We start from the raw sequence: 16,597 nt of genomic DNA on the forward strand, positions 1-16,597 counted from the left end.
CATCTCATACATATTCATCATCACATTATGGCCATATCACATCACCAAACCCTGCAAAAACAAGTTAGACGTCTCTAATTTGGTTTGCATATTTTACGTGGTTTAGGGTTTTCGAGAGAGATCTAATCTACCTACGAACATGAACCACAACGTTGATACTAATGTTTTCAATAGAAGAGTAAATTGAATCTTCACTATAGTAGGAGAGACAGACACCCGCAAAGCCTCTTATGCAATACAAGTTGCATGTCGAACGAGGAACAAGTCTCATGAACGCGGTCATGTAAAGTTAGTCCGAGCCGCTTCATCCCACTATGCCACAAAGATGCAAAGTACTCAAACTAAAGATAACAAGAGCATCAACGCCCACAAAACCATTGTGTTCTACTCGTGCAACCATCTATGCATAGACACGGCTCTGATACCACTGTAGGATAACGTTGCATAGAAAACAAAATTTTTCCTACCGCGAACACGCAATCCAAGCCAAGATGCAATCTAGAAGACGGTAGCAACGAGGGGTTTATCAAGTCTCACCCTTGAAGAGATTCCAAAGCCTACAAGAGGAGGCTCTTGTTGCTGCGGTAGACGTTCACTTGCCGCTTGCAAAAGCGCGTAGAAGATTTTGATCACGATCGGTTCCGGCGCCACGAACGGGCAAAGACCTCCGTACTCGGTCACACGTTCGGTTGTTGATGAAGACGACGTCCACCTCCCCGTTCCAGCGGGCAGCGGAAGTAGTAGCTCCTCTTGAATCCGACAGCACGACGGCATGGTGTCGGTGGTGGTGGAGAAGTCCGGCGGAGCTTCGCTAAGCGTGCGGGAAGTGGAGGAGCGGGGCAGCTAGGGTTTGGGGAGAGGGGGGCGCCGGCCACTATGGGGTGCGGCCACCTTGGTGGTGATTGAGGTGGCCGGCCCCCTCCCCCTTGGCCCTCTATATATAGGTGGAACCCCAAGAGTTGGTCTCCAAGTCTTCGAATAAGACCCGAACCAAAAACCTTCCATATGGAGGGGAAACCTAGCCAAGCTAGGACTCCCACTAGAGGTGGGAGTTCCACCTCCCATATGGGGGGGTGGCCGGCCCCTAAGGGGAGTCCACTTGGGACTCCTCCCCCACTAGGGTTGGCCGGCCATGGAGGTGGAGTCCCATGTGGACTCCACCTTCCTTGGTGGTTTCTTCCGGACTTTTCTAGAACCTTCTAGAACCTTCCATAGAACCTTCCGCGACATTTTAATTCACATAAAATGACATCCTATATATGAGTCTTATTCTCCGGACCATTCCGGAACTCCTCGTGATGTCCGGGATCTCATCCGGGACTCCGAACAAATATTTGAACTCCATTCCATATTCAAGTACTACCATTTCAACATCCAACTTTAAGTGTGTCACCCTACGGTTCGTGAACTATGCGGACATGGTTGCGTACTCACTCCGACCAATAACCAATAGCGGGATCTGGAGATCCATAATGGCTCCCACATATTCAACGATGACTTTAGTGATCGAATGAACCATTCACATACAATACCAATTCCCTTTGTCACGCGATATTTTACTTGTCCGAGGTTTGATCTTCGGTATCACTCTATACCTTGTTCAACCTCGTCTCCTGACAAGTACTCTTTACTCGTACCGTGGTATGTGGTCTCTTATGAACTCATTCATATGCTTGCAAGACATTAGACGACATTCCACCGAGAGGGCCCAGAGTATATCTATCCGTCATCGGGATGGACAAATCCCACTGTTGATCCATATGCCTCAACTCATACTTTCCGGATACTTAATCCCACCTTTATAGCCACCCATTTACGCAGTGGTGTTTGGTGTAATCAAAGTACCTTTCCGGTATAAGTGATTTACATGATCTCATGGTCATAAGGACTAGGTAACTATGTATCGAAAGCTTATAGCAAATAACTTAATGACGAGATCTTATGCTACGCTTAATTGGGTGTGTCCATTACATCATTCATACAATGACATAACCTTGTTATTAATAACATCCAATGTTCATGATTATGAAACTAATCATCCATTAATCAACAAGCTAGTTTAAGAGGCATACTAGGGACTTCTTTGTTGTCTACATATCACACATGCACTAATGTTTCGGTTAATACAATTATAGCATGATATATAAACATTTATCATAAACATAAAGATATAAATAATAACTACTTTATTATTGCCTCTAGGGCATATCTCCTTCAATGTGTTCCAATTATAGTCGTACGTGCTCGCAATGAGAAACTTGCACAACATCCAGGGCCGGCTCTGGCCCAGGGCAAGAAGTGCGACCGCCCGGGGCCCAACCAAAACGGGGGCCCATTATTTCTAGCACAGTGCATATAGGAAAAGGTAGAAGAAAAAAATTAGGCCCATCTAGCATGCACGCAGCCTAAATAGGGCCCATTTATAAAGTTCGCCCTGGGGCCCTCCAAATCCTAGAGCCGGCCCTGACAACATCTTTTGTCCTACCAGCCGATGGCAGCCGGGCCTCAAGGGAATCTACTGGATATTAAGGTACTCCTTTTAATAGAGTACCGGAGCAAAGCATTAACACTCCGTGAACACATGTGATCCTCACATCACTACCATCCCCTCCGGTTGTCCCGATTCTTGTCACTTCGGGGCCATTGGTTCCGGACATCGACATGTGTATACAACTTGCAGGTAAGACCATAAACAATGAATATCATGATGAAATAATAACATGTTCAGATCTGAGATCATGGCACTCGGGCCCTAGTGACAAGCATTAAGCATAGCAAGTTGCAACAATATCATCAAAGTACCAATTACGGACACTAGGCACTATGCCCTAACAATCTTATGCTATTACATGACCAATCTCATCCAATCCCTACCATCCCCTTCGGCCTACAGCGGGGGAATTACTCACACATGGATGGGGGAAACATTGCTGGTCGATGGAGAGGCGTCGGTGGTGATGATGGCGATGATCTCCTCCAATTCCCCGTCCCGGCGGAGTGCCAGAAAGGAGACTTCTGGCTCCCGAGACGGAGTTTCGCGATGTGGCGGCGTTCTGGAGGCTTTCTGGCGACTTCGACTTCTCCCCGTGCGTTTTTAGGTCGAAGGCAATAAATAGTCCGAAGGAGGGCGTCGGGGGCTGACCGAAGCCGCCACACAGTAGGGCCGCGCGGGCCCCTCCTGGGCCGCGCCGGCCTAGTGTGTGGGGCCCTCGAGCCCCCACCTGGCTTGCTCTTCTGGCTCCGCCAATATTCTGGGAAAATAGGACCTTCTGCATAAATTCCGAGGATTTTCCTGAAAATTGGATTTCTGCACAAAAACGAGACACCAGAACAGTTCTGCTGAAAATAGCGTTAGTCCGTGTTAGTTGCATCCAAAATACACAAATTAGAGGCAAAACAATAGCAAAAGTGTTCGGGAAAGCGGTTACGTTTTGGACGTATCAACCGCAAAACTAACTTTGGATGTTTAGATATTCGGGATCGGATTTTGTTTTTCGAGAATGGGATACACTAGAGATGCTCGTAATGCAATGTACTATCACATCATTTATTGAATATGTATATCGATTAATATTTTATCTTAAATAATTGGTTAAAGATTACAAAAGATAGCTTGACCGTAATATGGAAAGGGGAGTAGCCGACGAGGGGCCACCATCGACATAGAGACGGTCCATATCTTTTAGGATGTGTTTGGTAGCTGGGTCTATCGAGAATCTCTATTTCTTCTCATACATGTTGACCCTAGCTAAGTTAAGCTGAGATTTTGGCACGTGTTTAGTAGACTAGATTTATTGAGCTCGGCTGAGTTGAGATGTTGTTTGGTGGATTGGTATGTGTTAAGAGATGCTAAATTTATGTCCAAGAGGCTCTGCGGGGTGAACTCTTTCAAGCTGACTTTTCGCATCAAGTAAGCACTGCCCCAGTTAACCCAACTTTAACCTGCCAAACAGTAAAAACTGGAAAAAACTGAGATGAGGTGAGAATATATGAGTTGACACAGGTTACCAAAACACCCTTAGAGCATGACTAACAGGCCCCTTAAAACCCGCCCACCCCGTAAAATTCCGGCGGGATACGAGGCAGGCGCGGTTTGGGCCGTCTAGCAGGCCCCGTATTCGGGCCGGCCCGTTTCGGCGGAATACGAGGCCCAGGATATCCGCACCACCGCCCCCTACTTATACCGGGCGAAGGTGCGAGTGAGGGGTTAACCCCTCACTCGCAACCCTAGCTCCGCCGTGCGCCGCCGCCTCCCCAGTTAGCTCCGACGAGAAATCCCGCGCGCCCTAGCTTCGTATTCAAACCGCCGGTCAGCATGTACGCACGCCGAAGCCGTACCGCGTCGCCGACGAGCGGATCGAAGCGATCCCGCTCGCCAGACACCGTCGAGAAGGCGTGGCGTCTCCAATGCAAGCGGTCTGCCGCTGGGAGCCGCTGTGCGGCGTGCAGGTACGCCGGTGCCCTGTACGTCCCGCCGAAGCTCCGTGAGTTCGCCGCGGGCGGACGCTGGTACAAGGAGGATCCGCCGCTCAAGCCGATGATCGGCACTGACTTCGACAAGTGGCGCGCCGAGTGGGAGCGCAACCGCCGGGCGAAGGCGGCATGGGACGCGCGCATCGGGAGCACCAGCGGCGGAGGAGCTCCGCTCGCCGGCGAGAAGGAAGAGGAGGAGGAGGAGGAGGAGGAGGAGGAAGATCCCCTCTTCTTGCAGACGATAGCAGCGTCCCTCAAGGACGACGCCGGCAAGAAGAGGGCGGAGGAAGAAGAGAAGGCGGCGGCCATCGCCGCCGTGAAGGAGGCGCATGCGCGGGAGGCGGAGGCGGACACATACATCGTCGTCCTCTCCGACTAGAAGTCGCGATCCATTTAGGATCGCGCAATTCAGTATGTATATATGTTGATCCGTATGTATGATCGACTATCTATAAACTATGACTATGAACAAGTTTTCCAGAGTTTTAAATTTACGAATTTACGGGATAAAATACGGGATCTACTGGACGGAACGATCTATCTAGGAGCACTTTTTTATACGGGGCGAAATACTGTTAGGGTGTGTTTGGTAGCCCGTGTCACTTCAGATTTACTCTCCCACTTGAGATATCTCACCTCATACAAGCTGAGTTGAGATTTTGTGACGTGTTTGGTAGCCTGTTTGTGTTGGAAGAATCTGAGCCAATACATTGTTTGGCAGCATCTCTGGGTTGAGATTGGCCCAAAACATTAGAAATTATAGACCAGTCCAAAAGTTTACACAAAAGACCCTAAATAAAGTTTTAAAAATCAATCAGGTCCCTCTATCTGGAACAGCACGGCAGTGGGCTTTGGAGCGCCGGCGGCGGGCGGTGGAGCGCCGGAGGTGCGAGGTGGTAGGCGGTGGGCGGCGCGCCGGTGGGCGGTGGTGCGCCGGCGGGCAGTGGTGCGCCCGTTGCTGCTTCTCCGCGGGAGATCAAGGGGCGCCCATTGCTGTTGCTCCGCGGCGGCACGGCCGTTGCTGCTGCTCGATGGCGGCGCAACCGTTCTTGGTCGGCGGCGGCGCGGCCGTTGCTGCTCCCGCGGCGCGGGTAGCCGAGGACACGGGAGGAAGGCGGCCGACGGAGAGGCAGAAGGCGGCCGTCGCGAGGAGCGACGACGGAGGTTGCCGGGGACGCGGAGGCGGCGGCGCAGGTTGCCGGGGACGCGGGAGGCGGCGCGCAGGTTGCCGGGGACGCGGGAGGCGGCGCGCCGGCGCCTAGGTCGGCGTCGGGAGGAGGCGCGCAGGGGAGGATTCGTGGGAGGAGCGCAGGGGAGGATTCGGGGGAGAGCGGGGAAATGAAGGGGAGAGCGCACGACCCCTGTTGGATTCGGCCCGGTGCGGGGCGTGCGGGGATTTTTCCGGGCGAGGTCAGCCCTGCCCACCTGCGAAGCTCGATCTGAGCTTCTCTACCGGGCAGGGCTGAGAGCTCATTTTCGTGCGAGGTGGGCACTGCCCAGTTCGACCGACCCGACCTAACAAACACTGGATGGCCCAAAATTCTCGGTTGGGAGGAGATTTTCTGGGTAGAACCGACCTACCAAACACCCCCTTAGAGATGCTCTTAGTACCGCAGGAGAACATCTCGTGGCGGCGTGGAGCTACACACCGATTGTTCTTCCTTCCCCCTCTGGCCTGACTCTCTTCTCTTCTCCGACTCTCCTCTAAAATCACAGCTCTCTTCGTAAAGATTCGTTGTGCGGCGGCGACGGGGCGCGACAAGTCGAGCCTACTGCTACCGGATACCGGACTCGCGTTGATTGGTAAGGAACCCTAGGTCCCTAGCTTGGCGGGCTGAATTTTTCTAGGAGTTCGCTTTGTTCATGTGGATGTTCTTGCTTAGCTGTAGCATTGGGAAGTCTTAATCCATGTCACGCATTTTCTGGTCGTTCAATCAATTATCGATTAGTTTTCTGCCTGGTGCCCCTGTTGATCTGACTGAAGTCCATCCATCCGTGTGTGGTGTGTCGGCTAGTTTATTCATGAGCCCGCAAGATTGACCTGCGTTGAGCTCGTAGTAGTCGATTTTGCAGCTTATTTTACAGGAAATAAAAGTTGGGGTTCGTGTGGTAGGGTATGGGTGATAGTAAATTGGGCAACTTTCGCTAATGCTGCATATCTTTAGTGTAGTCAGCACAAAAATTACGCTTCAGGTTGAAGATATGAATAAGAATCGTTTGTGTTAGCTGCATACTGCATTGGTAAAACTGGGTTTGCTGGTAAGTGGTAACCAACATGGAGACATTGTGCTGAAGAGTAATAGTTTTTTTTGGTCATACGGATTTTTGCATTAACGATCAATAGATAAGTGGTACTTTGCTTATTTCTGGATGTGCACTGCGCTCCACTGACCGGCCTAGATGTGCATTTTATCAAATTGTTCTTTAGGTTCTTTTTGGCCTGACTATGGGATTGAGTTGCCTTTGGGTGGAGTTGGAGAGATCAAGCCTGATTGACACCTAGTTCTTTCTGGAGTGGGAGTTTAACTTTCTAAAATAGTTGCTGTTTCTATTCTTAGAAAACCAATTCAGTTTTTTTTTTTTTTTTTTTTTTTTTGGGTAATGCCTCCTTTTCTTTTCAGAACTACCTCCTGAAGTAGCCTCTGCACAACAGCACAAGTGTTGTTTCGGTGAATGGAAATACTCATTTAATTAGGCTTAGTTTGCAGTTTATGAACTGTGTATGCCAAACTTATTTAATAATTTATTGTTCAAAAGTAGCCATGAAAACAGGAAAAGGTTGGTTAACTAAATGGTAAAATAGGCGATAGCTGGTTAAACAAACAGGATTATCGCAGTTGACCACAATGTCAAACATAACTTTAATGTTGTTGGATGGTCGTGCCCTTTCTTTTTGTCGTTTTCATCAGTCTACATTCAAACTTTGGAGGATTAATATCATTGAATGTCTCTTCCAGCTGGTCAGGTGTGGTGTGGCAAGGAAATCTTCAGCTTGATGATGTCCTTTCTGAAAGGCATACCTACTCAAACAGTACTTAAATGGCATTGGAGAAGCGAATCACAATTATCATCACACCTGCTTGCCAATGTTCCACCTCAAATAGAATTGTCGGACTACCGAAGATTGCCGAGTTCTGCTAGTGAGAGCCCATCAAGACTTCTCCATGGAGAAGAGTTAAAGGCTGAGCTGATTCCTGACCTAGATATTTTCTTTGAGAGGCTTTATGAATACTTCTGTGCAAAAGGTCTAAGATTCATTATAATCAAGTGGATTATTGAGATCCTTAATGTTACATTTGTGGTATGCTCTATTGGTTTTTTCTTCTTATTTGTTGATTGGGGATCCCTTGCCCACTTAAGATGTGGTGTGGAAGCACTCGAGTCTGGGGAGAAACCGTGTGACCTGATGAAAGTCATTAAGAGTGACCCGTTAGTCCCATTTACATTTATGAAGATGATCATTGTTGGATCTATGGTTATATTGACGACCTATGGGCTTATTAACTTTCTTAAGTTTTTTCTAAAACTTAGAAGCACTTTTAATGTCCGGGACTTCTACTATAACAGGTATGTCAAGTTTGTGGATCACAACTCTTTAGAAAGTTTTGCGGACTAAAATAGTTGACTCATCAATATACCTCCACTATTTTTAGTCTTAAGGTTTCAGATCTTGAGATTCAAACTATATCATGGCCCAGAATTGTTGAGAAGGTTGTCCTTTTCCAGAAATCACAGCAACTCTGTGTTGTTAAGGATCTCTCGGAGCATGATATTATCATGCGAATAATGCGAAAAGAGAACTACTTGATTGGGATGGTTAATAAAGGCATAATTGCATTTCCTATTTCCCGTTGGCTTCCTGGAGCTGGTCCAATGGTTAGTTCTCGGATGCATGGAAGAAAAGGCTATCTGATGCTTCCGAAGACCCTTGAGTGGACTTTAAATTGGTGCATCTTCCAGAGCATGTTCGATTGGTAAGAAAATCTGCAACTTCGTTTCTTTTTATTGGAAGCATATTACTGTACTGCCATCTGCATCTTTCCTACATATAAAGATTTTTATCGGTGGTTGTCCGCTCATTCCTTTTCTAGCCTTCCTCATCTCAACCCTGACAAGCGCGACCATACAAATCTACGAGCATAGGAGCAAGCTGCTGTATCCACTGCTGCCCCAGATAAATGAAAGCATCAAAGTAAATTAATTTGACATATAATTGAATTATGTTTCACATCGTTTTAGTTCCATAGCGTAGCACGTTTGTCTTACTAGTATTTCGAAATATTTATTCAGCGAAGTTATTCAAGCATTTGAAAACAGTTAATTATACAGTCCCTCATGTAACCTTTCATAAGATTATGAATTTGATGCAATTCTTTTTATCTTCATGAAGCATAACATATAGCAGACAAACTTGAATAACACATACATTTATACTGCTATCTAGCATACATTATTACAATAAATTTTCATCAGTCTAAAAAGAACATGATTCACGGTAAAACAAATGACAAAGCACATGGTTCTCTTTGTCATGGAATGTGTTCTACAGTTCTAGTAGTAGATTTAATTGCTTTATACATCTAATATTGTCGAGAATTTACTGCCCTTGCATCCTTATTCCTTCAAAATGTGTGCCTGCTAATTATAAATGACTGTTAGTTGATATTTTTTTATTTCACTCTTTGGAACTCATTTTTTGTTTTCTTGCAGCAAATTTTGTGTTAGAAAAGATTTTCTGGCAAGCCCATCTTTGTTGAAAAAACGGCTCATATGTATGGGTATAGTGATGCTTATCCTATCACCCTGCCTTACGATCTTCCCACTGGTATACCTGTTTCTGAGACACGCCGAAGAATTCTATAATCACCCTAGTACAGCATCATCTCGAAGATGGTCAAATTTATCACGGTGGATTTTGAGGGAGTACAATGAGGTAGTTTCTCTAGTAAACCAAAATTCCTTTTGAAAATAAATACCACCACTTTGAACATTCTAAAATCTGAATGATCATGTGGCTTCACTGTCCATTTTTCTCGTACGCTGTACTACCTCCGTCTAAGAATAGGTGTCTCACTTTTGTCTAGATACGGCATTTTGGTTAGAGATACGATCATATCTAAATAAAGTTGAAACACCTATTTTTAGATGGAGGGAGTATAAAAAAATATTTTAAAGCTTATAGGCCATATGTTGTTAGCTACCCCTTTTGATAACATCGCTGCTTATAAATATTCAGGTTGAGCATTTCTTCAAACATCGGATGAACAATAGCACTGTGTATTCTTTAGATTATTTTAAGCAGTTTCCAACTCCACTAGTATCTATTGTTGCAAAGTTCATATCATTTGTATCTGGTGGCTTGGCTGGTATTCTTCTCATCCTCGGATTTCTGGGTGAATCCATCCTTGAGGGCCATGTAAGTTGCTTACTTTTGCATGTTTGCTTTTAGTCCCACATTTTTAGTGTCACACAATGTGTGCAATCTCATACTCATACGTTATTTATGAAGGTTTTTGGTCGAAATCTGTTCTGGTATACTATTGTTTTTGGAACAATTGCAACTGTAAGCCGGAGAGTCGTGACTGATGAACTTCAAGTGATTGATCCAGAAGGGGCCATGTCCTTTGTGGTCCAGCAGACACATTACATGCCAAAAAGGTGGCGTGGTAAAGAGAGCAGTGAACTTGTGCGAAGCGAGTTTGAAACTCTGTTTCAGGTAACTTAGTCCCCAGTGCTTTTGTTGTTACATTGCCAACCAATTGATTTCATGCAACAGATGTCCAATTCATCATTATTGGCAGTAGCCACAGCCCACAACAAGGCCACAAGGCAGTATGACACTGCCCATAGATGATTTTTTTGGGTCAGTTCTTTTATTAAACCAGTGGGCCCCACTTGAGCAGGCTTCATTCATCAGTCATCACTGCATTGATGCAGTATGCTTTACTGTGTAAACATGGCACCAATTGCAGTAGCTTTGTTCATTTTTTTCTCCATTTTGATGAAAGAAACAAAAATAAATTAAAACTACAGTTGTTTTTCCTGAGATTATACTTCGATTTTTTTGTGCGGATGAGTGTCTTGTTCTTTTAACTATAAATGATATGCGGCGAACTAAAAACCGTACCTGTTTAAATGAAGGGTTAGTTAATTGAAATGAGAAAGTGATGCCCGCCAATCTGTATTATGCATTTACATTTTTGTTTATGTAGCTTATCTGGGAAGTAACTATTCAACATTGGAGTCTATTACTCATGCAGTTTTATGTCAAGTGGCGGAGCTAAATCCTTCTGAATTGCGATTGCAGTATACCATAACGATGCTCCTAGAAGAGATGGCCTCGATTTTGATCACCCCTTACCTGCTAATATTTGTGGTACCAAAGGTAATGCTTTGAGCTAGATGAACAAATACTTGTTTGTAGACTATGCTCTTCAATTTCTGAAGTTTTACTCATGTGCAGCGTGTTGATGATATTCTGCTCTTCATTTCGAACTTCACAGTTTATGTTGATGGAGTGGGAGATGTGTGCAGGTATTTTTCTTTCTTCGTCATTTGAGTATCATTAGTATGTTTGTTCATTCTCACATCTCTGCTGTTTGACATCTTAATAGCTTAAGCTTGTTCGACTTCAAAAGACACGGAAATATGAACTACGGGTCACCAATTGGTGCAGCTAAGAGCATGAGGAGCTCCCAAGGGAAAATGGAGAAATCATTATTGAGGTATCCTTTCCAACACATAATTGATCGAGTATGAATTTACATGATTGTATTTTGAGCTGGTTACAATGATTGCTTATTTATTTTCTGAATGCACACATGATGGTTTTCTTAACTGCTGCACATTGATTTTTATCGTCTGATTATTGTCACAAACATGGCTGCAAATTATGCAAGATTGTAAGCATTTTGTTTGTGGGAACCTTATACTGTTGAATGCTTACGTGCTATGCCTTCAGAATCTTTTCTTGCACTGAATAATAATATAATATACCATGTATATGGGTTTGTTTGCGTCTCAGTCGACTGAGATTTTCTTAAGTCTCACCTCAGAAAAGGGCAACAGTAGTTCAAAGAAACTGCAACTGAAAACGAGTTGCACTTTTTTGTACACTGTGGCTGCACTTTATTTTGGGGGACTGAGACATAACAAATTCTCAATCGACTGAGACATAGCAAAACCAATAAAATATTGGTGCCATGGACATTTAGAATTTGATTATATATGATAGAAGCATGTGCCCTTAGTCATTTACCATGTATATGTATTTGTGCTTGTGATAAAATATCTGTGCCATGGTCATTTAGCATTTGATTATATATGATAGAAGCATGCCCTTAGTCATTGTAACTATGCAGTTTTGAGAAGAAAAAATGATTACCAGGTGCCACGTCAGCCTGGGAGCGCCCCCCCATTGGTCAGAATCGTAGTTAGCGTGGCCTAACAGACATGCCAGTGCTATCTGCAACTAGGTTACGCTAGACCTGTGGTTTTTTGAAACCAAATCGTGAACCTGTGGTTTTTATAATTACAAAAGGTCCCAATTGTGGTGACCTTTTGTAATTATCTCCAGTTGATGTTGCATATTTTCCAATCTAAGATTTGAATGAGTCTTGTCTGTATTTTCCCCTTGGTGTTTATCCATTGCAGTATGGATAAATATGTTTTTATCTTGAGCCTCTTTGATCCAAAGGATTTCCATAGGAATTTTGGAGGATTCAAATCCCTTCGATTTTTTCCTGCGTTTTTCGATCCTATGAATTAATGAGGCCCTTAATAGTTCCATTAACATTCCCAGCATGGGAAACTGACGTTGGAAGTTCCTTGATGATATAAATGTTGCAACAACATAAAGCGTTAAATTTGATGTCTGTTGATATAATTATGTTGAGTCTTTCTTTGCAGTTTCCAAAGCACCTACATAACATGGGAGCCAAATGCTGATGGCAAGAAATTCTTGTGCAACCTTCAGAAGTTTAAGGAAATGCAAATTCGTCAGCATACCTTCCAAACCGTGGAAGCATCAAAAGCTGGGTCAACTGCTATGGGTCAAAGTGCTCAAATTTTCTATCGACTGCTCTCCAGGAATATCCACCCCAGTAATGGAGTTATTTATAACGGCCCTTTAGGACTGCTTGACACATATCAAAGAGCTTGTCCATATATCCTGGATTGGTACTACACATACCAGCTTCCACAATCGGATAGAGAAGATCATGCATCTGCTCATCCTGAGGAAGCATCACCTGAGGAGGACATATGTCCACCGTGGAGCAAACCATTAGCAGACATTGAAGAGGAGCAACCCTGGGACTCTAATTTGTATGAAAGAGCTAGGAGCCACTTGGAGACATCAACATCGAGTGCATTCTTTCAGGGTACCACCTTCAAGCACCAGGTCAAGGCACAACAGTATACGAGCCGTCAGTGGTGGGCTCAGTCCCTTGCACGACCGACTGATCCACTTGGCAGCTTTTTTGACCCTGCAGAGGGCAGTTTTCTTGAGCCAAAAAATTTCACAAATCCCTACGAGTCTGGGCATTATTCTAGCCATCACAGTGATTGGCCGATGAGCTGTGCACAGCCGAGAGGTCCACAAGGAAGTATCCTTGAGCCTCCAAACTTTGGAAACCATTCCACGCCTGACCATCATTCCAGCCATCGCAGTGAAGACTTGTCGTCAGACGGAAGTGGAGAACTAGATCAGAGGAACACCAGAAGCAACAGTGGATGGAGAAGTTCACAGGCCCTTTCCAAGACATTATATACGGACAATGACTTTGACATAGAGCAACGCCCGAGTTTCAAATTTGCCGATGTCCCTCAGGTGCATGATTGTGAAGGACAAGACCAGGGCAACGACCATGGTGCAGCCGACGTGTATGGATCTACGCCAGCCAGCCTCACAGTACGAATAATACCTAGAAGCAGTGATCCTATTTAGTTTGAAGAAGAAATTCACGCAAAAGGAAAAAAAGTACTGTCATAACAGTTGTGCAGGGACATGGTTGATGGTGTGAATTTTGTTAGGAAGAGAGGACGTCAGTTTACTGTGACCTGGCAAAGGCCGACTAATTCTTCTATAACAGACTAGTAAGATGCCTAACCACAAGAAATGAGGTGGAACATGGTTTAAGTTATGTTCACAATTCACCGTCGCATTTTCTGTTTATCAAGTGCGAGCTAAATATCATGAGGACATGACACAGTTCTTGAACGAGCGGGTCCGACGGATTGTGGCCTTTAAGCAGTTCCGGTGACAGGCGAGCTTGACGACAGGGGTGCATGCAGCCTCTGCGGTTTTGGCGAACGATGAGCTTTCCAGCCGGGTGATACATCAAGAAAGAACAATGTCAGGAGGTACCAGTTGGTGATACAAGACTTAGCATGGTATGCGCTTCCGAGTTCCACACAGGAATAGGAAAAATCTAATGAATAGGGAAGCGAAAACAGAAATCTGAAAAACACAAGAACTCCCGAATATCTTTTTTGTGTGTGTGGAGAACCATCTAATGCACTTTATTGATAACTAGGAAAAATGCCCGTGCGTTGCATCGGGAGAGAACTAAAATTTGTGTGACGCAAATTTTACCTCCAATCGATTGCCCTCCGTAATTTGCTCCCTTTTCATGATCTCATATGACGAAGCCCAGTAAAGGTGTTAAATGATAATAATTCAAGCAACGGAACAAAATTACACATTCATTTAATAAATTAAATTATGTTTAGTTTGATCTACTATTATTTTTATTCTTTGATTTCCATTTTGTTTATACTTGATTTTAATTTTAATTTAACATACCAATTTTTTTGAGAGAGAATATTTAACCTACCACTTTAGACTCGTCTTTAATTATAATCTATATATATATCTCTTTCCCCTCTTATCCTCACATCTCTCTGTTTTTTTTATATTTCCCAAGAGAAACGCATGAACACATCAGCATGGAACATGTTTGAACACGTGCTCTTTACCCTGACACGCACGAATCTGAAAGCTCCAATGTGTATCACAGAAGCAAGAACCTACCGAACTCATCATCTAAAAAAGGAACTTATCATCAGGAACAAAGAACCACTTTCTTGAAGAACCAAGAACCCAAAAAGAACAGATTTGGAGCAGGAGTAAAACTAAATGGATATGCGACCATAGATCATGAGGGGCTCCAAGATAAAAGTCCTGGACATATTTGGATTCTGCTGGAATTTCAGCAGCATTCGCCCGCTGAGCTCCATGGCAATAGTTGAAAGCCTAATTCTGATTATTCAGACCGACTCATCTTCAGAGAAGCTATTTCACTAACAGAAGCAGGCTGACCATGCAAACAGCCTTCAATCGGTAGCACAACATGGGCACATACATAGCTACCATGAACTGGAGCTTCAAAGTAGAGCAGAGTTGCCTGCCAAGAGGAGCAGCTACACTACCTTACATATCCAAAGAGAGTTCGAAAACCCTCTGCGAGCGTCTTCAAAGAGACACAGCAAAATTTGGGCTCTGCCGGCTATCTATGACGATCTAGTTATCTATAATGATCGATTAGTAATTGTTGCTCGGGCCTCTGCTATCAGTGACGACAGTGACCTCGCTTCTCCGTTGCGAGGATTAGTAAATCTCCACCATCTGAAACACCGATGTATTGTCTGCTGTCGGCCGTCTGCATGAAGAAAAAATCTCCAAAACCACGCACAAAAAGGCAACACTGGAGGCCATGCACTGAACTTTCAGGCGCATCTGAACTTCCCTTACACCTCTGGTACATCAGCTTGCATGCGGGGGCGCAAAGGGAGGAGAACGTGGCGAGTAGCGGGCTCGCCGGCGTGGTGTAGAAGATGGATGTGTTGTGTCCGCCTGAGCCCTCGCGGCTCCCCTGCTCGCAGCCGGCACAGAAGGCGGGAGACGCCGCGCAGCGGAGGCATTCGACCACGATAGCAACATGGGGTCACCGGAGCAGCAGCGTAGAGAGCGGGTGGGGGATTCGTGACGGACTATTCCGCTCTTCCGGGGACGTTCTGATCCACCGGCACACACAAGGAGCAGACCAGAGAACCAATTAATCAACTCTCCCGGAAAAGAATAGTGTCACAAATTCCAATTGATTCCCAATTTCTGTAGCTTGCGAAGGAGAGCAGACCACAGAACCAATCAATCAATTCTCCCGGAAAAAAATAGTTTCGCAAATCCCAATTGATCCCCAAATCCAGTAGCTTGCCAAGGAGAGAAACACTGGCCCCTGCCAAGACCCGCCGGATCCCCACCGAGAACGGCCAAACGGAGCGGCCCTGGAACGTGCACACGGTGCCGGCCGAGCTTGAACGCCTGGATCTTGAAGATGAAGGAAGGAAGAAGTGGAAGGGAGGGATAGATCGATGGGAGTTTAATATTAGTAGAGGATGGGTGGCGTGCGTCAGAGAGGAGGAGTCTGGGCCGGACTGGAGTCCTGGCGGTTGAAAATATAGCCGAACCGGTATGGTGGCATTTACATGTACTAGATTTAAATGTGCGCCTTGGCGCACGACCCCGTAAGGTTTGTGGTAATTTTCATTTTGTAAACATCGATAGAAATTAAGCAATTAATGAAAGTGAATAATTGTACGTTTAATTCTTCTTGATAGAGGGAAAATTTATCAGTAGATGAAGAGAAGCGAAAGAACATAACATATCACGTGGATTAAACACAACGGTAAAGTAGAAAAATGCACTGCATATAAATGTCAAAAGTAGAAAAATATTGTACACAAATATGAAAACATTGTTATGAAATAAAAATAACGATAGTTAAACATAGGGAAACATCAAAGAGTTTGCTTGGCAGCTTGAAAATGAGTGAGAACAGAAACTATGCAAAAAAAAATTTAGCTTGATACGAATAATATAATTTTACTCCCAAATTAATTAGTCTTCTTCAACAAAATGTTACACGTACATAGGGCATGTGTCTTGGTGGAACGATCCCATAAAATTCACACCAATGTGATGCATCTACATGGGCCATGTGTCTTGGGGCACGATCCCGTAAAATTCACACCAATGTAAAGTTTGTATAACGTTTGATAAAAGTTAGGTGATAAGATGATAATACGATTTGTAGATTTTTAAGAACAGAGACAGTAGGAAAAA

At 44.7% G+C, this 16,597-nt stretch overlaps 1 protein-coding gene across 3 annotated transcripts; it reads left to right on the forward strand.

The window, feature by feature from the left end:
- Positions 1 to 6,056: 6,056 nt before the first annotated feature.
- On the forward strand, positions 6,057 to 14,099 carry LOC127303325 (autophagy-related protein 9). Of its 3 annotated transcripts, XM_051334071.2 has the most exons (10): positions 6,057 to 6,276; positions 7,431 to 8,040; positions 8,127 to 8,447; positions 9,184 to 9,406; positions 9,710 to 9,889; positions 9,983 to 10,189; positions 10,781 to 10,858; positions 10,937 to 11,007; positions 11,088 to 11,198; positions 12,382 to 14,099. In XM_051334071.2, the coding sequence occupies exons 2-10, from the start codon at positions 7,469 to 7,471 to the stop codon at positions 13,418 to 13,420; spliced, it is 2,802 nt and encodes a 933-aa protein (XP_051190031.1). In that variant the 5' UTR covers positions 6,057 to 6,276; positions 7,431 to 7,468; the 3' UTR covers positions 13,421 to 14,099. The 3 variants fall into 3 exon arrangements, with proteins under 3 accessions (XP_051190031.1, XP_051190039.1, XP_071684497.1); XM_051334079.2 differs by lacking the exon at positions 9,710 to 9,889 and having other exon boundaries at positions 6,058 to 6,276; XM_071828396.1 differs by lacking the exon at positions 6,057 to 6,276 and having other exon boundaries at positions 7,680 to 8,040; positions 8,200 to 8,447.
- The last annotated feature ends 2,498 nt before the right edge of the window (positions 14,100 to 16,597 follow it).

This window comes from Lolium perenne, chromosome 1, assembly GCF_019359855.2.
Source record: "Lolium perenne isolate Kyuss_39 chromosome 1, Kyuss_2.0, whole genome shotgun sequence".
NCBI lineage: Eukaryota > Viridiplantae > Streptophyta > Magnoliopsida > Poales > Poaceae > Lolium > Lolium perenne.